The 24490-nt window shown below is 36.6% G+C and overlaps 1 protein-coding gene across 3 annotated transcripts in view; it reads left to right on the forward strand.

Annotated features, from left to right (window-relative positions):
• Positions 1 to 396: 396 nt before the first annotated feature.
• Positions 397 to 24490, forward strand: part of KCNT2 (potassium sodium-activated channel subfamily T member 2) — a 399505-nt gene continuing 375411 nt past the window's right edge. For all 3 annotated transcript variants that reach the window (XM_053607648.1, XM_053607649.1, XM_053607650.1), the window contains exon 1: positions 397 to 623. In XM_053607648.1, coding sequence (XP_053463623.1) covers positions 529 to 623 — 95 coding nt within the window. In that variant the 5' untranslated portion in view covers positions 397 to 528. The remainder of the gene's footprint in view (positions 624 to 24490) is intronic.

The raw sequence follows: 24490 nt of genomic DNA on the forward strand, positions 1-24490 counted from the left end.
GCGGCGTGGGCAGCGTCTGGAGCCGAAACCCACCGCCCCCGCTCGCGCCGCGCGTCCGAGGGAACTGCAGCCGCCAGGCAGGATCTTTTACCTGCCTTTCAGGAAAGAGCTTTACCATCACATGGCTCTCACTCCCACCCCTCTCTTTCGAGGCACCCTGAGTTTTTTTCGGCGAAGTAACTTTTGATTCCCGCCTCCCCCCCCCAGTCCTGGGTACCAGAGGCGGTGCCGAGGCTGGGGGCGGTTCCTTGGCAGCGTTGATTCTAGTCAGAGCCAGACTTTTGCTCCTGGGCTTGGTTTGCATCATCCCCATCACACCCTCTGGAGAGAGGAGCCATCCCCCTTAGAGCCTCGGCTTCCTGCTCAAAGCCGACCCCCTCCCCCCATCTCAGGCCCCTTCCCCTTCTCCCGCCCCTGTCTTGGCCTCAGCATTTTATTGGTTCTCTTCCCTCCACTCCGCAATATTTTCTTTCTTTCGCCCTCCTCTTCTCCATTCGCTGTTTAATGTTTCCCACTCTTTGAGGAAGGATGGTTGATTTGGAGAGCGAAGTGCCCCCTCTGCCTCCCAGGTACCGGTTTCGAGATTTGCTGTTGGGAGACCAAGGATGGCAAAACGACGACAGGTGAGTGGTGCGTTGCCTGGTCGCTCCGTAAATAACCGCTCAAAAAGGGGGGAGATGAGGGGAGGGCTGAACGGGGGAGAGGAGAGAGAAGAGGAAACGGGAGCCAGACAGGGAGACTATGAGGCTAGGGAACGGGGGGAAAGGGACTCAGAGGTTTCTCCATTTTGACTCTATAAAACAGTTGCTATTGACAAGGAACTCCTTTCCTTCACACTTTGTAATTCTTGGAATGTATTTATTGCTCGTATTCGGTGCTTATTCTTTTGTCTATCTGTGCTTTCTTAGGTAGTGTATAAGGCTGGTATCCGAGGTGAAATATGTATCCAAATAGCATGGTAGAGCAGTGGTAAATAATTTCCCTTTTTTTCCTTAGGTGTGGTTAATTAAACTCGAAAATCTGTCCAAGTTTATTGAAAAAGCACATTAAAACGTGGTATCTTTTGCATCTGTTTACCCTCTCCTGATCTGTGTTGTCTTGATTAGGTGACTACTTGCCACTAGGAGTTTTATGCTGTTGAAACATTTGGAGTCTTAGATAAACAATGGTTTAAATATGTAACAGGTAGTTTGTGAAAATGACAATGATTGCAATAGAGAATACTCACTTTGAAGAGGCAAGTGTGACTCTTGTTAATTATGGTGTTTGTGTATCATGCTATACCCTTTTCATAGTTAGTGTATTTTGAATTTAAACGGTATATATATCTCAAAATTAAAACTTTAAGTTTCAAAAGTAGGCTATTATTAGCAAAATATCCTTCGTGTGCTTTACCTATAGCATCATTGCTTTGGGTAAACTTCTGAAATTCCTCTATTTCTGTGTGGTTAAACACCTTTTGTGTTTTAGTCAATTTGGTAGTTTTTGGAGTAGTCATTTCATGTATCGCATGGTATATTGCCTTGTTATTAAATAATATGTGTATGCTAACTGACCTTTCAACTCAATGAAATGTTTCTTTGAAGTTCAGTTTGGTATCCATGTTCTATTTTAGTTATACAGTATAAAAGATCCATTATTTGTCCATTCCAAAATCCCTTACCCATTCACTACTTGGCAATACATCCTGTTTCTTTTCTTCACCTTCTCTGCTCCCATTACTAACTCCTGTCTTAACACACTCAGGATTTTTATCTTGGGCATTAACTGTGTGTATTTCTTTGGTCACATGTTAGTAATTTGGAGGGATATGAATATTTTGTAGAGTGTAATATTTTGATTCAGTCTTGTTATTTAAGGAAAGACCACATATATTTGTTTATAAATTTAAATAGCAAATATCAATCAATATGCTTGCAAAGTAAGGTTGTCTGGTTAATTGAAAGGAAAGAAAAGAATAGTTAAAAAAGCAAATTTCTATTGACATTGCCTAGATGAACAGTTGAACAAGCATAGGATAGTGGTCGTGGTCATAGTGATTGAATTTGTATATATTGAAGGTCTCAGGATCATCATATAGAGGAAGAACTCTTTATTGTGGAAAGTGTGAGAGGGAGGGGGGAGGTGGGCAGAAGGAGGGAGATTGGTGGGATTACACCTGCGGTGCATCTTACAAGGGTATATGTGAAACTTAGTAAATGTGGAATGTAAATGTCTTAGCACAATAACTAAGAAAATGCCAGGAAGGCTATGTTAACCAGTGTGATGAAAATGTGTCAAACGGTCTATGAAACCAGTGTATGGTGCCCCATGATCACATTAATGTACACAGCTATGATTTAATAAAAAAAAAAGAAAAGAAAATGAGGAAACCAAAAAAAAAAAAGAAAGTATGAGATGGGTTGAATACGTAGAGACGTAGAGGACATACTTTGAGGATGGGGATAAGTGGTAGTGTTTGATTTTTAAAAATATCATATCTAAGATATTAATTGTTCATGTAGTTTTGCCTTCATTTTTCCAAGAATGATGCAGAACTATTTTAGTAATTAAGAAATTTGGCTAGTTTAATACTAACTAAATGAAATAAATCCCTTCTATATGTAAAAAGTTTTGAAGTCATTTAAAATTTCTATTAAAAGTTCATGCTAGCTTAACATTTTTCTCTAAAATTGAAGCTTCATGAAAAATCAATATTTGATTTTGGTTCCATTTGCTGTTAATCTTTGAAGGGAGATCTTTGGAATCAGAGTCCCAGATTTCATTCCTTGCTTATTTTCCCACTAGCTGAGTGATCTGGGGAAAAATCATTCAGCCATTTTGAAAATAAGTTGTTTTATGTTTTTAATGGGAATAATATTATTTACCTTATAAAATTGTGATGATGATGAGGATGGACTGGACTAACACTTAATTGGGATTAAGCACTGTCAAGTGCTGTGTGTTACCTTAGTCGGTTTTCATACAAACCTTGAATGGTAGGTGATTATTTTAGGGACAAGAAAACTGAGATTCTAGGAGACTAATACCTATCTTGGAGATAATACCTATCTTGGACTAATACCTATTCTAGGAGACTAATACCTATCTTACTATCTTGGGTAATAGACCTTACCAGTGTAAAGATCACTCTTGAGTTCAGTTCTTCGTGATTTATACCCCTTAAGAAGCAAACTTTTAAGTTCTTTCTATTTAATTCATTTGAATTCATAAGAATAATTTCACAGCTCCTAGCATAGTTTAGGTACTCATTCAGTGTTATTTCCCTTCCTTTCTTCTGATTTGCAGTTTGCAGTTCTTTTTTATTTCTTTTCAAAATCCTAAACTAATATGAAGTAAGTAAAAGTCACCTCCTTTGTTTTTAATATGGTTACAAATTTCTCTTTGTAATTAAGCCTTAATAGTAATCTGATTCTACTCAGTTTTCTTCTTGGACTCAATTTCTATAACATTGAGGAGGAAACACTCTTTCATATAGGAATAGGTAGCTAATTTCCAACAACAGACAATATTTAGTGCTCTGCCCAGCTTCTCTAGGCTACTTTCTATGAACCCCTTCTGCCTGAGGTTTTCCCCAACCTCCTACCAAGCTCAGGAGCACTCTAGTAATTAGGGAGTAAATATATTAGCTTCCTGAGCTTCTTGGCTGGGATAATTCTGAAGCATGTTCTAAACTGGGACCAAGGGGACTGAACTCCACTTGCTCACAGTGATGACTGGTTTACTACTGCAAATGTTATTGGTTTCTGACCTCCTTTTCCCTAAAGTATTTTCTGGGATCATTCCCAAATAAGCTACTTATGCTTGAATCTTATCTCAAAATCAGCTTCTGGGGGAATCTCAATCAAGATGGCTATCTTCTGAATGAGAGTCACATCCTTATAATGATGGGAGAATTTTGTTCTATCCGTGGAACCTTGCTTTCTATGGAGCACTTCAGTTAAGGAATTTTAAACTAAATCATAGCAGGACATTGTTTACTGGTATATGAAAATGTGTATGGCCTATGGTGGGTGGGTGAAAGGTGGTGGTAAGGAGAGAATATTGATGGGCCTTTTTAGGATATAGGAAATGAGTATTTCATATCACAGATTGTCTGCAAACCAACCTTGGATAAGTATGTCACCGAAATTTATATTGTACCACCCTTTGGTAAACATACATACCCACACATATGTATACATGTGCAGGCAAAATGTAAATGTAATATATATAATGTATATGTAATAGATCTATATTGTAATGTATGTAAAGCATATATAATGATTGTGTGTAGGTGCTATCTTACTTCCATCTTTATATTATATGAGTATCATTCTCTCATTTGCATTCCAGTACCATTTTTTGAGTAGCGCATAAAAGAATAGAGTTAGAGAAAGCAGTTCAGAGAATTGAACACGTAGATAACATTAGTTCTGTGAAGTCAGGAGAAATAAGGTTGAGAATTGGTAAAATGAGAGCATTGCTGATGTTTTGGGATAGCTGTTGTGTATATGATGCACATCTATTTTTTAGGTGCCCTGAGTAAAAAACCAAAAATCTAATTCAAATGTTCTATATAAAATGTCTTTAATCATCCCTTTATTCATTCAACTAATTTATATTTGAATGCTTGTTGTACTTCAGGGCCTCATAAGTTAGGTCTTGGGAAGAAAATAGAGAGAAATATTTAAAAAGTGCTTTGTCTGGAGGTGATCACAGATATAATTAGAGATGATTTTCCCCCAAAGTAGTGACAGTATTGTTGATGCTATCATGATATCCTTACAGCATTTCCATTTTAAGAGTGGCAGGAAGATACTGCAGAATCTGTAGATAGGATATTCTACATTTACTTGAAAATAAAAACAATTGAAGTCATTACAATAGAGATGGCTCAAAGTATTCCATGTATTTTGAATATAATATTTAGAATATTTTAGTATCTTTATAGTTGTCCTCTGATATATTATGACTAAAGATTGACTCTAATTGGCTTTATATGGAAACCATTCTGTAATATGTAGAGTGGTTGTAGTGTTAAACTCCATTGTTTTCTGTTTTAATATTTCTATGATTTATAAAACAATAAAGCTTTAGAGCATTCTCCTGTAGTTAAAGACTGGTGAGTTTCAGGTTTTAAACACTTTCAGATAGCTAAAACATGTCCTCTCCTCTTTCATCATGACTTAGTAATTTTAAGATTTGAAACACAATGTGCTTGATGTGAATAATTTTCACAATTCCAATTATTGTTAATGGACTATTCTCAGTTGTGACCATAGAAGACTAGGTTGTTTATTTAATTAAGGCTATTCTAGTTTTCAGAAATCAGGTCATTTGTTTCAATTTTGGTATGTCTTTCTTATTTTATGGACAGCATTTAAAAGTAATGCAAGCAAGTCATCCAGTGCATCTTATTTACAGAAGTAGCCGTCTATTATAAAGCATTTATTCTCAGTTTGTATTCAGTTCAGTAAATACAATGTTTAAATTTTGAGTGTTACTAAAATGAATCAACTGCATTTTTGTTGTTTAATTATATAGTGGATCAACTATGCATATGAAAAATATGTAAAATTATTTACATATTTATTGTTAGAGAATCCAGACAGTCCTATTTCTTATCACTGTCAGTTATTTTAAGTGAAACCTACACAGATAGGCAATAAAAATTAGGAACTTAAATAGGTAATAGTTTTTAAAAAGACTGTAGATATATGTAGAATCATACATAAAATACAAAAAATTAATTATTGTATTTCAATAATTAACAAGAATTGAGACATCAATCTTTTATATAAAAACATGATTCCCTTCTTTTGATTAACTCTTATAAATAAATTTTAAATGTAGCTTTTTAAATTAGTTTGAATTTATTTCTCATTTTTGATTCTGTTTACCCTGTATCATGTATATACTTTATGTATTGGGTGATGCATTAACAGTACCTTTTCAGTGAATATTGCACTTTTTTTTTGAGACAGTCTCACTCTGTTGCCAGCCTAGAGTGCTGTGGCCTCAGCCTAGCTCACAGTAACCTCAGGCTCCTGGTGATCTTCCTGCCTTAGCCTCTTGAGTAGCTGGGACTAAAGACATCCACCACATACCTAGCTACTTTTTTTATTTTTAGAGATACATCTCACTCAGGCTTGTCTTGAATACCCGAACTGAAGTAACCTCCTGCCTTGTCCTTCCAGAATATGAGGATTACAGGCATGACCCGCCATTCCTGGCTGATACTGTACTTGTAACTTTTCACAGAACATATGGATCAGGGAGGTTGTGGAATGTAGTACAGGCAGTCCCTGGGTTACAAATGAGGTTTTGTAGGTTTGTTCTCAAGTTCAATTTGTATGTAAGTTGGAACAGATACAGTTACCTATTACCTGTACTAGCCTCCATTCATAAGTGTGGGATGAATGTCAGTTGTATATATGTAACTCAGGGACTTACTGTAATAACTTCTGTTCATATTTTTATAATTCAGAGATGGCCTGTAATCTCATTTTCTACATTTTAAAGAGTTTCAACTTTCTACTAAATAGCCTCTCTATCGTAGATTAAACTTAGTTTAGAGTATGAGTGCAAAAACATACTTCAGAAAATGATTTCAGCTGTGTCGTTGTATCATAGTTAAAATTTTTCCTTCTCTGTTAGTAATGTAATTCAACTTATTTAAAAATATCTTTAAAAGATAGTATGAGAAATACTGAATACAAGTGAAGGCTAAATGCTCACAGCTTTGATTTTCATTAGGGTTAAAAAATGAAAATTATACTATCAATATGTTTAGTTATAGTGTATCAATAGCTAGACCATGATTTTATCTTTTTGCCGATTTTAAGCGTGAATGCAATATATCTGTTGGCTTTTACAAATAATGTTCTTGTTGATTAAAATGTTTTATATGCAATGGAACCTCTGTAAGTGGACCACCCAAGGAACTGTAACAAATTGGTCAACATACAGAGGTGGTAAACATAAGGGACTTCCATTGGGTACATGTGGTGCATATCTGGTCTGTAAAAATTAGTTGAACTTGAAGTGGCCAGTGTATGGTTGTGGTCACCTATAGAAGGTCTACTGTATTTATAAATGTCTTAATCTGTTCAGGCTATTATAACAAAGTACCTTAGACTGCATAATTTATATAAACAACTGAAATTTTTCACAGATTTGGAGGCTGAGAAGTGCAAGGTCAGGGTGCCAGCAGATTCCGCATCTGGTGAGGGCTTTCTGTTTCATGGATGGTACATTATTTCTGCATTCTCACATGGGTGTAGGGAAGGGAGCTTCCTTAAGCTTCCTTTATAAGGGTACTAATCTCATTGATCACTAATACCACTAATCACTTCCCAGTGCCCCACCTCTTTATACTATTCTTTTGGGTATTAAGTTCTGACACATGAATTTTGAAGGAATACCAAAATTGAGAGCAGTAATGTTAAGTGGAGATAAACAAGTGACAAAGAGGTAGCTAAGGGCAGAGAGCAGGATCCCAATTATAGCTAGGAACCAAACTGCAGGTAAGAAGTGATTCTACTGACTATAAATCAACCTAGAACTAATTATCATCTAATTAGCATAGCATGGGTGGAGCTTCGGGAAGGATTCTGGGAAAAACATATGCTTGGTAGAAGAATGTGTCATATAACTACTCTTGGTAGAAGAAGAAAGTGTCATATAACTACCTTGTTTTTGTAATCTGTGTGGTAATCTGTTTTATAATCTTTATCTATTAATCATTCCAAAGAGTGGGAAATAGCAACCAATCCTGTCAGGAGAAAGGGGGGACAAACTAGTGAGCTTATAAAAGGTAGAGTGTGCTCAGTCTTTCTTCATGTGTGGAGACTGACCTGTTCCTCTTTTCCAGAATGTATTTTCACTATGTGTAGCTTCCTTCTTCACTTTCATTCTTTCTTTTGTCTAATAAAACAGTGTAAAATTGCTTTGTGTCTGTGATCACCTGGTCATTGGTATCAGTATTCATTCTTGACACTAGGAGGTGGGGAACCAGGTAATATCCAGACAGACCTGTAAATAAAAAATCATTTTGTCATTTATAGTTCATCTGTTTTCACAAGAGTGTTTTTGTGGTGCCAGTGCCATTTTATTAGGTTATCATGCTTATCTATGTTATCTTTAGCAAACAAAGCAAAAGTAATTTTATTTTTTTTGCAGTGAAACTTAACAAGCTGTTTTATATGAGTACTTATAGATTGAAATTAAGTTAACTTGGGCTTTTTTGAGAAATACTTAATATCCTTTATCAATATGTTTTTCAAATGAATGCTTATCCTGAGTTATAAATTGGCAATGAAAATTTTCTCTGCAAAAATAATCAAAATGATAAATAAGGATCAGAAAGAGTTACTTTTACTTTTTCACAGTTCCTTTTTTTGTTTATTTGTTTATTTATTTTTTATTGTTAAATCATAGCTGTGTACATTAGTGCAATCAAGGGGTACAATGTGCTGGTTTCGATACAATCTGAAACATTCCCATCAAACTGTTCAACGCAGCCTTCGTGGTATTTTCCTAGTTATCGTATGTAGACATTTGTATTCTGCCTTTAGTAAGTTTCACCTGTACCCATTCCAAGATGCACCATAGGTGTGGCCCCACCCATCACCCTCCCTCCACCCTAACCTCCCCCCTCCCTTCCCCTTCCTTGGCCCCTTCCCCATAGTCTTGTGCCATAGCTGGGCTATAGTCTTCATGTGAAAGCCACAATTTAGCTTCATAGTAGGGCTGAGTACATTGGATACTTTTTCTTCCATTCCTGAGATACTTTGCTAAGAAGAGTATGTTCCAGCTCCATCCATGTAAACATGAAAGAGGTAAAGTCTCCATCTTTCTTTAAGACTGCATAATATTTCATGGTATACATATACCACAATTTGCTAGTCCATTCGTGGGTCGATAGGCACTTGGGCTTCTTACATGACTTAGCAATTATGAATTGGGCTGCAATAAACATTCTGGTACAGATGTCTTTGTTATATTGTGATTTTTGGTCTTCTGGGTATAAACCTAGTAAAGGAATTATAGGATTGAATGGCAGGTCTATTTTTAGGTCTCTAAGTATTCTCCAAACATCCTTCCAGAAGGAACGTATTAGTGTGCATTCCCACCAGCAGTGTAGAAGTGTGCCCTTTTCTCCACATCCACGCCAACATCTCTGGTTTTGGGATTTTGTTATGTGGGCTACTCTTAACTGGGGTTAGGTGATATCTCAAAGTAGTTTTGATTTGCATTTCTCTGATGATTAAGGATTATGAGCTATTTCTCATGTGTTTGTAGACCATGTGTCTGTCTTCTTTAGAGAAGTTTCTCTTCAAGTCCCTTGCCCACCCTGAGATGGGATCATGTGTTCTTTTCTTGCTAATACGTTTGAGTTCTCTGTGGATTCTGGTTATTAGAGCTTTTCGGAGGTATAACCTGCAAATATTTTCTCCCATTCTGAGGGCTATCTGCTTGCTTTACTTGCTATGTTCTTGGCTGTGCAGAAACTTTTTGGTTTGATCAGGTCCCAGTAATATATTTTTGATACTGCTTCAATTGCCTGGGAAGTCCTCCTCATAAAATATTCACCCAGGCCGATTCCTTCTAGAGTTTTCCCTGCACTTTCTTCAATTATTTTTATAGTTTCATGTCTTAAGTTTAAATCTTTTATCCAGTGAGAGTCTATCTTAGATAATGGTGAAAGGTGTGGGTCCAGTTTCAGTCTTCTACAGGTTGTCAGCCAGTTCACCCAGCACCATTTGTTAAATAGAGAATCTTTCTCCCACTGAATGTTTTTAATTGGCTTGTCAAAGATCAAATAACGGTTAAGTAGCTTGATTCATCTCTTGGTTCTCTGTTCTGTTCCAGACATCTACTTCTCTGTTTTTGTGCCAGTACCATGCTGTTTTGATCACTATAGATTTATAGTACAGTCTCAGGTCTGGTAGCATAATTCCTCCTGCTTTGTTTTTATTGCTGAATAATGTTTTGGCTATTCGAGGTTTTTTCTGATTCCATATAAAACGAAGTATTATTTTTTCAAGATCTTTAAAATATGACAATGGAGCTTTAATAGGAATTGCATTAAAATTATATATTGCTTTGGGTAGTATAGACATTTTAACAATGTTGATTCTTCCTAGCCATGAGCGTGGTATGTTTTTCCATTTGTTAACATCTTCAGCTATTTCTTTTCTTAAAGTTTCATCATTATCTTTGTAGAGATCTTTCATGTCCATTGTTAGGTATACTCCCAAATATTTCATCTTCTTTGGCACTACTGTGAAAGGAATAGAGTTCTTGACTGTTTTTTCAGCTTGGTTATTGTTGTTGTATATAAAGGCTACAGATTTATGGGTGTTGATTTTGTAGCCTGAGACATTGCTGTATTCCTTGATCACTTCTAAAAGTTTTGTAGTAGAATCTTTAGTATTTTCCAGATATACCATCGTATCATCTGTATTCTGACCCTATGTGGATACCCTTGATCGCCTTTTCTTCCCTAATTGCAATGGCTAAAACTTCCATTACAATGTTAAAGAGCAATGGAGACAATGGGCAACCTTGCCTGGTTCCTGATCTAAGTGGCAATGGAGACAATGGGCAACCCTGCCTGGTTCCTGATCTAAGTGGAAATGATTTCAATTTAACTCCATTCAAACCCACAGATATTGGCTGTGGGTTTGCTGTACATGGCCTCTATTAGTTTAAGAAATGTCCCTTCTATACCAATTTTCTGAAGTGTTCTGATCATGGGGCGGCGCCTGTGGCTCAAGGAGTAGGGCGCTGGTCCCATATGCCGGAGGTGGTGGGTTCAAACCCAGCCCCGTCCAAAAACCACAAAAAAAAAAAGTGTTCTGATCATGAAGAGATGCTGGATATTATCAAAAACTTTTTCTGCATCAATTGAAAGAATCATATGGTCCTTATTTTTTAGTTTGTTTATGTGCTGAATTACATTTATAGATTTACGTATATTGAACCAGCCTTGAGACCATGGGATAAATCCCACTTGGTCATGGTGTATAATTGTTTTGATGTGTTGTTGGATTCTGTTTGTTAGGCTTATTGAGTATTTTAGTATCAATATTTATTAGTGATATTGGTCTACAATTTTTTTTTCCTGTTGGGTTTTTCCGTGGTTTGGGGATCAAGGTGATGTTTGCTTTGTAGAATGTGTTGGGTAATGTTCATTCTTTTTCTATATTTTGGAAGAGGTTTAGTAATATAGGTACTAGCTCTTTTTTAAAGGTTTGGTAAAATTCTGACGTAAAACCATCTGGTCCAGGGCTTTACTTTTGAGGGAGATTTTGTATAGTTGATGCTATTTCAGAACTTGATATAGGCCTGTTCAACATTTCCACTTCATTCTGGCTAAGTCTTGGTAGGTGGCGTACTTCCAGGTATTGGTTGATTTCTTTCAGATTTTCATATTTCTGAGATTAGAGTTCCTTGTAGTATTCGTTAAGGATTTTTTGAATTTCTGAGGGGTCTGTTGTTATTTCATCTTTACCATTTCTAATTGATGAAATTAGAGATTTTACTCTTTTTTTCCTGGTTAGGTTGGCCAAAGGTTTATCTATTTTATTGATCTTTTCAAAAAACCAACTTTTGGATTTATTGATCTGTTGTTTAATTCTTTTGTTTTCAATTTCATTTAATTGTGTTCTGATTTTGGTTATTTCTTTTCTTCTGCTGGGTTTGGGGTTGGAGTGTTCTTCCTTCTCCATTTACTTGAGATGTCCTATTAAGTTATTAACTTCCTCTCTTTCCGTTTTCTTGAGGAAGGCTTGCAGTGCTATAAATTTCCCTCTTAGGACTGCCTTTGCAGTATCCCAGAGGTTCTGATAACTCGTGTCTTGATTGTTGTTTTGTTCTAAAAATTTGGTGATTTCCTTCTTAATCTTGTCTGTAACCCATCTATCCTTCAGCATAAGGTTGTTTAATTTCCATGTTTTTGTATTGGTATGCAGGTTCCTGTTGTTATTGAGTTCAACTTTTATTCCATGATGGTCTGAGAAGATGCAAGGAATAATTCCTGTTTTTTAAATTTGCTCAGGTTAGATTTGTGGCCTAGGATGTGGTCGATTTTGGATTTTCTTCCATGGGCTAATGAGAAGAATGTGTATTCAGTTTTGTTGGGATGAAATGTTCTGTAGATGTCTGTTATGTACAGATGTTGAATGTTTACATTTAAATCTAAAATTTCTTTGCTTAGCTTCTTTTTGGAGGATCTATTCAGCACTACTAAAGGGGTGTTAAAATCTCCAACTACTATGGAATTGGAGGAAATCAAGTTCTCATGTCTGTTATAGTTTCTCTTATAAATCGAGGTGTGTTCAGGTTGGATGCATAAATATTAATAATTGAGATCTCATCATATTGAGTATTACCTTTAACAAATATCCTTATCCTTATCCTTCCTTATGTTGGTTGGTTTAAAGACTATTGCATTCGTGAATAGGATTGCAATGCCTGCTTTTTTCTGCTTTCCATTTGCCTGGAGTATAGATGACCATCCCTTCACCTTGAGTCTATATTTGTCTTTTAATGTAAGATGCGATTCTTGTATGCAGCAGATATCTGGCTTGAGTTTTTGTATCCAGTCAGCCAACCTATGCCTCTTTAGAGGACAATTTAAACCATTCACATTAATTGAGAATATTGATAAACCTTTTCAAAGTCCAGTGGACATTTTTAATCCCTTTGCGACTGTGGAAGTTGGAATTTGATCAAAATTTTCTGGGTGGGTTTACTTTTGAGGTGGAGGATTATGCTGGTCTTTATGGAGGATAGGTCTGCGAATATCCTGGAGAGCTGGTTTAGTTGTGGCAAATTTCTTCAACATGTGAAGGTCATTGAAGTATTTAATTTCTCCGTCATCAATGAAACTCAGTTTAGCTGGTACAGGATCCTGGGTTGAAAGTTATTTTGTTTTAGGATATTAAAAGTCGATAATTATCTTCTTCTACTTTGAAAGGTTTCAGCAGAGAGGTGTGCAGTTATTCTAATATTTTTGCCCTTTTAGGTGATGGTTTTCTTTCGTCTGGCTGCTTTCAGAATTTTCTCCTTCATATTAACTTTAGTGAAATTGATTATGATGTGTCTGGGGGATGTCTTATTTGGGTTGAGTCGTGCTGGAGTTCTGAAACTGTCTGCTATCTGAATTTCAGAATCTCTTAGCACGTCTGAAAAGTTCTCCTTCATAATCTCATGGAGAAGAGACTCTGTGCCTTGTGAAGCCAGTTCATCGTTTTCGGGGATCCCTATAAGATGAATATTGGTTTTCTTCTAATTGTCCTAGAATTCTCTGAGAGAGTGATCTGTTTTTGCCCTCCATTTCTCATCGTCTTTGAGTTTGGGAGCATTCGAAAGCTTTGTCTTCAATGTCAGAAATCCTTTCTTCTGCTTGCTCCATTCTATTACTGAGGGATTCTACTGTGTTTCTTAGATCTTTGAGGGTTCCAACTTCTTGTATCAATGTGTCAAAATCTTTGGTCATTTGGTCTTTGAATTCATTGAATTCTTGAGATACCTTTTGGGTTACTGCTTGAAATTCTGATTCAATGGTATTTGCTATCCAGATTCTGAACTCAATTTCTGACATCTCAGCTTTTTGTTTGTGTATGGGACCTTGTGCTATGTCTGCCCCATTGATCCTTGGGGGAGTTGATCTCCGATTATTCATATTGCCAGGGTTTTTCTGTTGATTTCACCTCATGATTGTTTTCACCATTGCGTCTGGCCGTCATCAGTGTTGGGGAGGTGTGTCTCCAAGATTAGACCCCAGTGGGATCACTCTATTGTTGCTGGATCTTTGTACGGAGTGACCCTGTGTAGGTCCCAGCTAGGGAGTTCTGGTTGTGGAAGCAGCTCTGGAGTGTGACACACCTGGATCCAGCAACAGGGTGGGAGGTGGTGCGCACGGTTCTGGGGGTGCCTGGTGCCCAGTGACTTGGCACAGAGAGCCCAAGTCACTGGCCAGGAGAAGGGCTCTGCGCAGAGGCAGGGAGGGCTCCAGAGGGCACGTGGATACCAGAGTCCCTGGCCAGATGGCCGGGCGGGTGTGGAGGCAGGGAGGTTACAGGAGGGAGGATGCGGGGTTGCGCGGCTCCTGCAGTTCCTGGTCAGGGTATGCGGAGACCTGGTGGGCGTGGGTCACGGTTTGGTGGTTGCAGCGCAGCTCCTATGGAGGTCCGGGAGGTGCCAAGCCTAGGAGTTTGAGGTTGTTATGAGCTGTGACGCCATGGCACTCTACTCAGGGCAACAGCCAGAGGCTCCTGTGTGCCAAAACCGGTCTCACTCTGCCCCTGAGGGTTAAGGCTGTAAGGCAGCTCAGTCCCCCACCTTTAGGCTGTTTAGTCACTGGGTTACTAGCTCCTGCCCGATCCTTGCTCTGTGATCCTGAGGGCAGAGCTTGCCAGGGCAGTTCTCTCACAATGGCTCCCTGTGGCCCACAGCCAAACACTATTAGCTCTGTCCGGCTCAGCAGCTCAGTCTGGGGCTCTAGACAATGCCCAACGTTCTCCACACTCCTCCTCAAGCTCTCCCCAAGGCAGTTCAACTGAGTGCCAAGTCCAAAAATCCCGAAACAGTTCACAGATAAGGCCTTTCCGGTTTGCAGTCTCACTGCTGCTTGTACTTACGGCTGCTGGCGGGATTAGGTCGATCGAATACACACAACCACTTGCCAGTTTTCCACTGTTTTTGTCTTCCTCTTGGGGTACAGAATTTCCTTGCTGACTCCCTGTATCCTCAAAGGGATGATTATAGACAGATCCCACCAGCCAGAGATGCCTGGAATCTTATCTCCCCAGACTCACTGTGCCCAGTTGCAGGGAAGCTGTTACTCGGCCACCATCTTGTTCCACCCCCGTTTTTTCACAGTCCTTGATTGGATTTGGGATTTTTTTTTTTTTTTTAATGGGTTGTGAAAAATACAGTTCTTTTCACAAAGGTCTTAAGTATCAGACAGCAAGAGAGTTGCAATTTAAGCAACAGACATCTATCCACACATTGTGTGCTAGTTTATTGTAAACTATATCCGTATCAATAATGATATATTATAGTTATCTGCTCAATATTTTTTTCTTTTTGAAAGTAGGATAGATATGAATGTCAGAAATCTTACAAAACAAATAACATTTTTCGGTAAAATATATAGGAATAAAAACACAGAATGGGTAATTGATTTCTTAATCCAATGTGGCAAACCTTAGAAAAATGAGATAGTCCAGTATACAAAGTCAGAGAATTGGTATGATTAACATAAAATTGGTGGAGCACCATAAAAAAAAAATTAAGATAATCACTATATTAGTAACATTTTTTATGGTTTTCTTGAATAACATTTCCCCGAAGAAAGTCTGACAGATTGTGTAGAGGATGGTCCTTCTCTTTGCAAAATTTCAAAGATACACTGTAGAAACATTTGATAGCATTGGCATCATTCCTCCGCAAACATTAAGCATCTACTAATTATCAAGAAGTACACTAAGCACTAGGAATAAAATTGAGCAGAACAGATCTAATTTAGATCCCATTGAAATTTATAGCAGTGGAAATAGACATTATATTTGATAAAAACTGCAGAAATGGATTTAATGATAATTGTTTTAGCTCATAAGGGAAAATTGTAAATGCAATGAAAGGGTGTGATTGGAGAACCTTTCCTAGTCTGGCAGTCGAGAAGGTGGTTTGGGGAAAGTTTTCAGAGAAACCTATACTGAGATTAGGTTCTAAAGATGAGATGATGTTACTAGGTGAAGTGGGAAAGGTAGGTTTCAGACTAAGGAGGAGGTTGGCTAAAGGGCCATGGAGGGAGAGAGGAAGGCATTTTCAGGGAACTGAGGAAATTAGGGAGGTAGCTGGAGATAGGGGTCTGGAGTTCAAGAGACTAAACTAGGGCTATGTATATAGCTTGTTACTGAAGCCATGATAAAAATCACTTAGGAAAGAGCAGAGTGGCCCTGGGGCACTGACACAATTTCATCCTTAATACAGTGTCAAAATTGGTTGGGTGGAGTTGTAGAAGGGGGGATGCAAGCAAAGGTGGGGGATGTGAAGTCTCTTCTTATACTGAGTGTGCTGCCAGGTAGACTAAGGGATGGAGAAACAGGGCCAGAAACTTCTTTCTGGTAGTTGTGGCTTATAAACTTGTAAGCAAATGATGAAAATTTATGAGCAAACAAATTATAAATACTGAGTATAGATACGTAGTTTACTCTTGTAATGAAATAAAATATAGAACACCATTAATCTGTCAAACGTTTAATATAATAATCCATATTAAATATTTTTCCCTAATACACATTTATAAATAATTATTGTGTTTCATTGTAGTTAATGCAGAAACCAGAAATTCACCACATATCACAAAAATGAATTTTACTTTACTTTTGTCAAGCAAATTGTATTATTAGTTTTTATTGCCTAAAACAATAATTAATACAACTTTTCTAAAATCATGTATTATGTCAGTGTAGTTTTCTTGGTTAAATATTCATGTATTATTGAACAAAGTCTTTGGTTCCTTTTTGGAGCTTAGGATTCCTTGCATGCTCTGTATTCTCATCCACTTCTTGACTGCCTGTCAATGTTAAACCTTTTTTTCATATGTTTGTTTGGCCTCATAATTTGTCCTACATCCTGAAGGATCCTTTCCCTATTTCTTCCAGGCAACTAGTAATTTTCAGACTCTAATCTTTTTACCCCTCCCATCTCCACTTCTCAGTCAAAAGAGACAAATAATTTAATACCACTGGGCACTAACTTATTTAGTTTATATTAAAGGTAAATTTTTCCAAGTATGTGCAGTGTCTGGGTGATGGAGGACTCTGAGCTACTGGGTCAGTTGATTGTCTATCTCTCATGTAGAAGAATAATCATGTAGCATGATAATTGCTTGCAGCAGATGAATAAAAACCTAGGCTCCAAGAAGGCAAGAAAGCACTGTGAAATGGTTTTGGATCTTTTGTATCTGGTCATGTGAAAAAAAAAGAAAGAAAGAAAAAAGAAAAATGAGTCAGAAACGTGTGACCCTGACTCCTTAGTAACTAGGTGCAGACTGCAACAAATTGACTCGTAGAGAATGTCTTAGATGTAGTGTAATTTCAAAGTAAGCAGGAACCACTATATGTACATGTGCTTGGAATAATTCAGTATTAATGTAAAGTGAACAAGTTAGTATACCAGGGGTACTAGAGTTGTTTGGCTCTTTCAACTGGGAAGTAGAAATGGCTTTGGAGTTGTGGGGTGAAAAGTTTAGAGCCTAGAAAGCCCTTGTTGTCTGAAAGAAATAGGGAAAACAGCTTTGAGATGTGAGGGAGAAGAGGATCAGCAAAAGAGGGAGACCACAGATAGTGAGATTTCTCTCGACTCTTTTGTTTTTTTTTTTTTGTCTTGGATAGATCCTGTTTATCTTCCTAATCTGACAAGTAGAAGGAGAGAAGGAAAACAGAAACAGAAATACAGGTGTCAAGCTTGGCTTGTCTGTCTGTGGGGGACAGGGGCTGGCAGCAGATCTTCAACTTTGACCCTTTTCCTCTTTAAAGTCTTACCTGGACACCTCTTCCAAACTCTGCTTTAGTAGCCACAGCATTATTACAATTATGGCATGGTTTTAAAGAGCAAGAATCATTTCCCTCTGTGTGTGCCTTCCTTGAACTCAGAGTTGTATTACTTTGAATTTTCACAGTATGTAAATATGTGTAAGAAATGGTCTTTGCATACACAGCCAAAAGAATAGTCTAAGAAAGAGAGGATTGCTTGTTCTTGGCTTTCTGGCCCTGGACTTACACAGAATCCTAATGATAAATTGTTGTTACAAGGGCACACTGAGCCCATCTTGTAAATCACTGTGTGAACAGGGATAAAAGTGGATTAATACATTTCAACCTCATTTTACTCCCTGTGGGAAAGCTTGTAGATTGTCCACATATTACAACCAACCAGTTATTAACAACGGAGGCCGGATATGTGGTTTAATAATGGACAGCCTGCTATCTCAAGTCTGTCAAAGATTGAAATACCACTTTATCCCCTAGGAATCAGCGTGGTCAGAAAGATGCACAGGTGCTATTAAGGAGTGATGGTAATGACTCCAGTTACTGCCACACCATGTGGTGATTACATTGGCAAATTATAGATGGAAACCTTCAGTATTTTGTTTCTGTTCCTTCACTTTCTCCCCTCAAAAGAGTTCATTTGCTATTTTACATATTTCCTATAAAGTTGCATAAGATAAAGTGAAAATGGATGATGATATTATTGAATATGGTATTGAATATTGTATTTATCATAAAGGCAGGTCAACATTTCCTAAGAGCTTAATATGCGTCTAGCATTTTCCTGTTATGTTTAATCTTTGCACTAACTCTGAGGAATTCTGATTTTTTTCCCCTTTTACCTATGAATCAGCCAATGTACAGAAATAATTAAGTCGTTCCAAGTCATATAACCCATAAGAGGTAGAACTTTAATCTAATTGTTATGCTTACTAATGATGTTTATAAAATATGCAAATGTGACTTAATGCTATTTAAATACCAGAAAGAATAGAATCAAACAAATGTAAAGGCTTTTTAAGACATGAATATCACAGTTTTTGCATCCTCATAGGTCAAATTACAGTGATTAGCTCAAAAAGAAACTAATGGAAATTGTGAAGTTGTAATATTTTCTGGGAAAAAAGCAATTATGTAGTAATTGATAGCCTGGAGAAAGCAGATTGAAATAAGAAATTAGCAAAACAACTGAGACACAAGTTTTATCTGTGTGTGTGTTTATTCTTAATTTATTTATTTGAAATAGGCTAAATGTAATTAGTAATCCAGGAACAAAATAAAAATAATGGCCAGCAGAAGAGTTAACATGAAAAATATATGAAAAATAAATGAATCCTGAGCATATAAAAATCAAAAGAGGCACGATGTAAGATCATATAATTAACCAAGATTATTTTAAAATGTCCACTTTAGGAGCTTTGGCCAGGGTCATGTATTTCTTTGTTACTGGTAATTCCACCATAATTATTTTCTGTTTTATGGGTGGGTATTTTTTTCAATGTTTCTCAGTAGGACCTTGGAATTTTCTATTTATACTTCTTTCCCCTAAAGTATTTGTACCTGTATGAAATTCTTTTTTCTCAATCACTGCAATGGTGATAAAAATCTCTTGTACAGATGTTATGAAGTTTAAATGTTGTAATGTGAAATTACTTGATTTAGAGTTTAACACTTAGGTCTGTTAGTATGTTTCATCTATTCTAAAGATGATTTTCAGGGGTTAACAGAAATACATGCAATAAAATAAATAGAAAGAAAATACAACAGAAAAAAAAGATACTAAGGACAAAAATCAAGCTAGGTATAGAATTGGTACACAGTATGAATTCTGTGAGTTAAATATGTATATATAGTTACTGGAGATGGGTAACAGCCAGAGCGAAGAAGAAGAAGATGTCATCAGTCACATAAGGTGAGAGATAAACTATTAGTTCAGGAGAAATGCAGCTTTCCTTTGTGTTCACATTTAAAGGAAATTGCTCCTGTGGATCTTTGGTTAGTGTACAATATTCTTACCCACTCTCCTATCATCAAAGAATAGCGAATTTCATAAGACTCTTACGACATTCTCATTGCCATCTGCTGATATAACTAGAGAGAATTATTCACTGAAAGTGAATCTACAGGACATACACATAAATGTATTTCAGATGTATCTTGTAGGACAAAAAAAGAAACGTGAGGTTACTGATGGATTTTAGGTCTTTCATGTAATCTTTGTTAAATATTTTAAAAATATAAATGGCTTTGTTTAATGATTAAGATTGCAAAAAGAACACAGTTACATACTTTTCTGAGAACGTGAAATGTAAATGTAGTTAACAAAGGTTAGGTTAGCTGTCCTTTTATGGAGCATCTATCAGGGTTCTAACTAAAACCCAAGCCTGAATTATGATTTTTTCACTTCCTTACATATATTGAATTAATTAATTTTTTCTTCCCACAAATGTCCAAAGTAAATATTATAAAACTTAAGTTCTAGTAAAACTTGGTAGGAATTCTGAGTTTAGTTACTTGTATAGCTACAGAGTCAGCCCTCCCCGTCCACATTTTTCACATCCATAGATTCAACCAGTCATGCATGCAAACTATTAAAAACAAACAAAATAACCTTTACAACAATAAAAAATACAATGAAAATAACACAAATAAAGAAACTGGTATAACAATTATTTATACAGCATTTACACTGTATTAGGTATTATAAGTAATCTATTATAAATTTAAAGTATATAGGAGGCTGTGTTTAGGTTATATGAGGTTGGACAATTAAGTTTGCAAACTCATTCTAGAAAAAGTGCTACATATCTCATAGCTGAGTATCACTGGACTCACCTTTGAAGTATCCCCCCTTACAAAGCTGTGTACCAGTGCCAGTGCCTAGTCCACCCTTCAAAGCAATTTTGAAACTCTTTTTTTCTGGAATGGTCATTGGAGCTGTCATCATATTACCTTTGATGTCCTAAATGTCATCAAAATGTCTTCCTTCTAATATTTCCTTTATCTTCAGATATAGAAAAAAGTCATTGCAGGCCAGATCAGGTGAGTAGGGAGGGTGTTCCAAAACAGTCATTTGTTTACTGACTAAAACCTCACTCACAAATGGTGCTGTGTGAGCTGGTACAGTGTTACGATGCAAGTAACCCACGAGTTGTTGGTGAAAAGTTCAGGTCATTTCATCTAACTTCAATGCAGGCTTTCAGCACTTCCAAATGGTTGTTTCAAATTCATAATGGATATAGCCTTTTATATCAAAAAATGTTAGCGACATTGTTTTGACTCTTAATTTGGACTGACAAAACATTTTTGGTTGTGGAGAATTGGCTGAATTCTATTGTGCACTTTGAGGGTTTGTTTCAGGGATATACTGGCACACCCATGTTTCATCACCAGTGGTAACGGGGCCTAAAACGTGTTGCTTAGCTAAAAGATCTTGGAAAACTGTGACTCTCCTTTGCTTTTGTTCATGGGTGAGCTCCTTTTGGACCATTTTTGCATACACCTTTTTTCATGCCAAGATTTTCAGTTAAGATTTTCCTGTTTATCTATGTTTACTTGTTCTACCATGCTTCTCAAACTCAGCCAACAATTTTGACACACAATTTGATGAATTTTTGCAATGTTTTCATCAGTTTTGCTTGTCATTAGTTGTCCTGACCTCTTTTCATCAGTGACACTTTCTCTTTCCTCAGATGAACATTTAATCAATTTGTACACAGCCGTTTTCTTCATGGCATTATCCCCATAAACTTGGACTAACATCTCCCTGATTTCATTTCCACTTGTGCCAAGTTTAACAAGAAATTTATCAATGTTTGTTGCACTAATTCAAGCTTCGAATTCTCACAGTGGCACACAAAATCATGTAACAACATTAACGAATGCCACTCAGCAAGACACTGAAACACATCAACATGGACATAGGTGCGAGACACTGATACACAAAGGTTGTGAAACCTTACTGAGTTGTTTGTACAATACTGGCAATGTTAGTGCATGGCGGCATGTTTTCAAACTTGATTATCAAACTTCATATGCAAACACTACGCCATTTTATAACTGAGACTTGAACATCCCCAGGTTTTGGTATCTGCAGCGTTCTTAGAACCAATCTCCTGTGGATACCAGGGGATGACTGTATGTCTATATATATATATATATATATACGTATATATATATATATATAAAGATAGAATTAAGCACATAATTATTATACCTTACTTGTTGCTAAGTAATGGGTATCATATAAATGGCCTCAAATTAAGAAATCTTTTCAATTTTCCCATCATTACCAATATCACTGCAGTCTTCCCACATATCATCTATTTCAAACCTTTACCATAATTTTATACTGTTTTTGTATTTGTTTTTTTAGTTATCGAGTTCCTCCTATTCTTTTTCGTAGTGTTTCATCCATTATTATTTAACTACTGCAGCACTTGCCAGCATACCTTATTATTCTGAGTCTGTTTTATGTACTCCACCACTATATTCTTAAATGCTCAACTCAAGCCTCATTTAACCTATACATTTTCATCATCAAATTATTATTATTATTTTTTTAGAGACAGAGTCTCACTTTGTTGCCCTTGGTAGAGTGCCATGGCATCACAGCTCACAGCTACCTCCAGCTCTTGGGCTTAGGCAATTCTCTTGCCTCAGCCTCCCAAGTAGCTGGGACTACAGGTGCCTGCCACAATGCCTGGCTAGTTTTTGCTGCAGTTTGGCCGGGGCAGGGTTCGAACCTGCCACCCTCGGTATACATGGGGCTGGCGCCTTACTCACTGAGCCACAGGAGCCACCCATCATCAAATTCTTAAACATAATTTACCATACCATATTCATGCTTTAAAAACTATGGCATGTCGTTAATGCTGTTATGTGAAATTTAAACTGCTCAGCTCAACATTTATTGCTGTTCATTAATTGGCTTTTCTTCCTAAAATGCTTTTTGAAATTTAATCACTATAGTTATTCACAGAATAAGTACATCGCTCATCTCACAGGCTGATGTTTGCTTCACTGTTTTATGTTGTATCATACCATAATTTGAGATTGCCTTGCATTTTGTCATCATCTTTCTTCAGACTCAGATTCTAAGCTGGATATAGAGCCAGTGTTACTAATGACATTTTTGAAATCACTCAAATTACTCCACATCATATTGTTGTATAGTTATGCTTTTATTTTTGCGGGTATAGCATATTACTTTATAGGGATTAAACCCATTTCTTTTTTTTTAAACTTTATTCAAATTAATATGAGGGTACAATATTTAGGTTACATTTTTTTCAATTCCAGGGCAAAATTCCACTTTGTAAAAGAGCCCCTCCCTCAGGGGGGATTTTTTTTAAACCCATTTCCTAAGTTCCTTTTTGGATTTCTCTACATTATTTAGTATAAGTGGTTTATGCAAAGTCTCCAATAATTTTAATTTTGTAATATAAGGGAGGTATTGCTAACAGAAAAAATAAGTCACAGCTATGACTACATATGGCACCACACATATAATAAAAATAAATCATTTGAAGTTAGGTTCTTTCCCACGGAAACAAAATAGTTTTTCAATGCTTATTGTAACCCTAGTTTAAGTTATTTGATGTGAAAATGTCTTTTCCACATTTAGTTTAATATTCACAAGGAGCTTTCCTTTGGAAATAGCAAAGCAGTGCTGCAATCCATAATTCATACTGTGACAGTTCAAATGACTGTTAGAGTGAATTCTGAAATTTACATAGGGAGCTACTCAGTGAAAACCATCAATCTCCTTGACAGCCAGCAGTGACCTGTCCAGTGGACATGTGGAGGTAAATGATCAACTCTATGTCATATTCACATGGGTAATGATAGTAATACTTGTCAATTGGGATGAACACAGTGGAGTTCTTATACTGAATCTTATAAAAATTTTTCTTTTCCTTATTGAGGAACAGTGCTTATATAGTTTGGGGTCTGTTTAATTTTACAGTGTTAGTATAAATACAGAGTAATTTTTTTGAAGAATAAAATATATGTGACATGCATTTGTGACAGCTATCTACACATGTTAGAAGTCTTTAGACGATAGGCATATTATTCTGAAATGTTTATATTCCTATAATTATTCTGTGTATCAAGTCGAATCTTTTCATCTTTGTTTTTGTCACATGGATTGGCCACTTTGATTTATTTCACCACTCTTTTCAGTACACTTTCAGCTTTACTGCTACATGGAAGATAGGAGACTACTACATAGACCATAGGAGAGAGAGAAATTCTAGTCACTTACATAAATAAATAATTATACGTATGCCTAAGGAAAGAGTAATTAAAATTTTCTTTATCAAATTGTTCTAACTTGCTTATTCTATTCTTCCTGCCACATATTTCAAGTAATATCTCCTTTTAAAATGCAGCAAGAGAGAAGTTCCTGTGTGCCCCAAATTATGTTCAGGTTGAACTTAATACTGCTACCACATGATGTGGGATGCTGTATTGGGGGTACTTGAAGGATGTAATCTCACCCTTACACAAGATTCACATGAATCTTGCCCCCATATTATATTGGAGAAGTAAGACACAAAAAATAAAAAGTCTATAAATTAGAATGTGGTTCACAGACTAGGAGTGTGAAAAATAAGCTTCTAGGAAAGAGAGTTCCAGAAAAAAAGTAGATATGTTTGAAGTTAGGTATTAGAAATAAAGTGATAAAGGCCAGTACAAAGACACGGTGGGTTCTCCACAGGGCAAGTTTAGGTAAAAAATACAGTAAGTAGACTAAATTGAAAACAAAATAATATGTGTGGGGGATCACTACTGTATCTTATTGGAGTTTGAGGGGAAGATTGTAGGAGAATTTGTACTGCCAAGTCAAAGACTTTGATTTCTTTTTCTGTAGACTCTGGGGAATTGTTGAAAAGTTTTGAATAAGGAAGTGGTGCGAGCAAAGAGTATTAGTG

The sequence above is a fragment of the Nycticebus coucang genome, chromosome 10, assembly GCF_027406575.1.
Source record: "Nycticebus coucang isolate mNycCou1 chromosome 10, mNycCou1.pri, whole genome shotgun sequence".
Classification (NCBI taxonomy): Eukaryota; Metazoa; Chordata; class Mammalia; order Primates; family Lorisidae; genus Nycticebus; species Nycticebus coucang.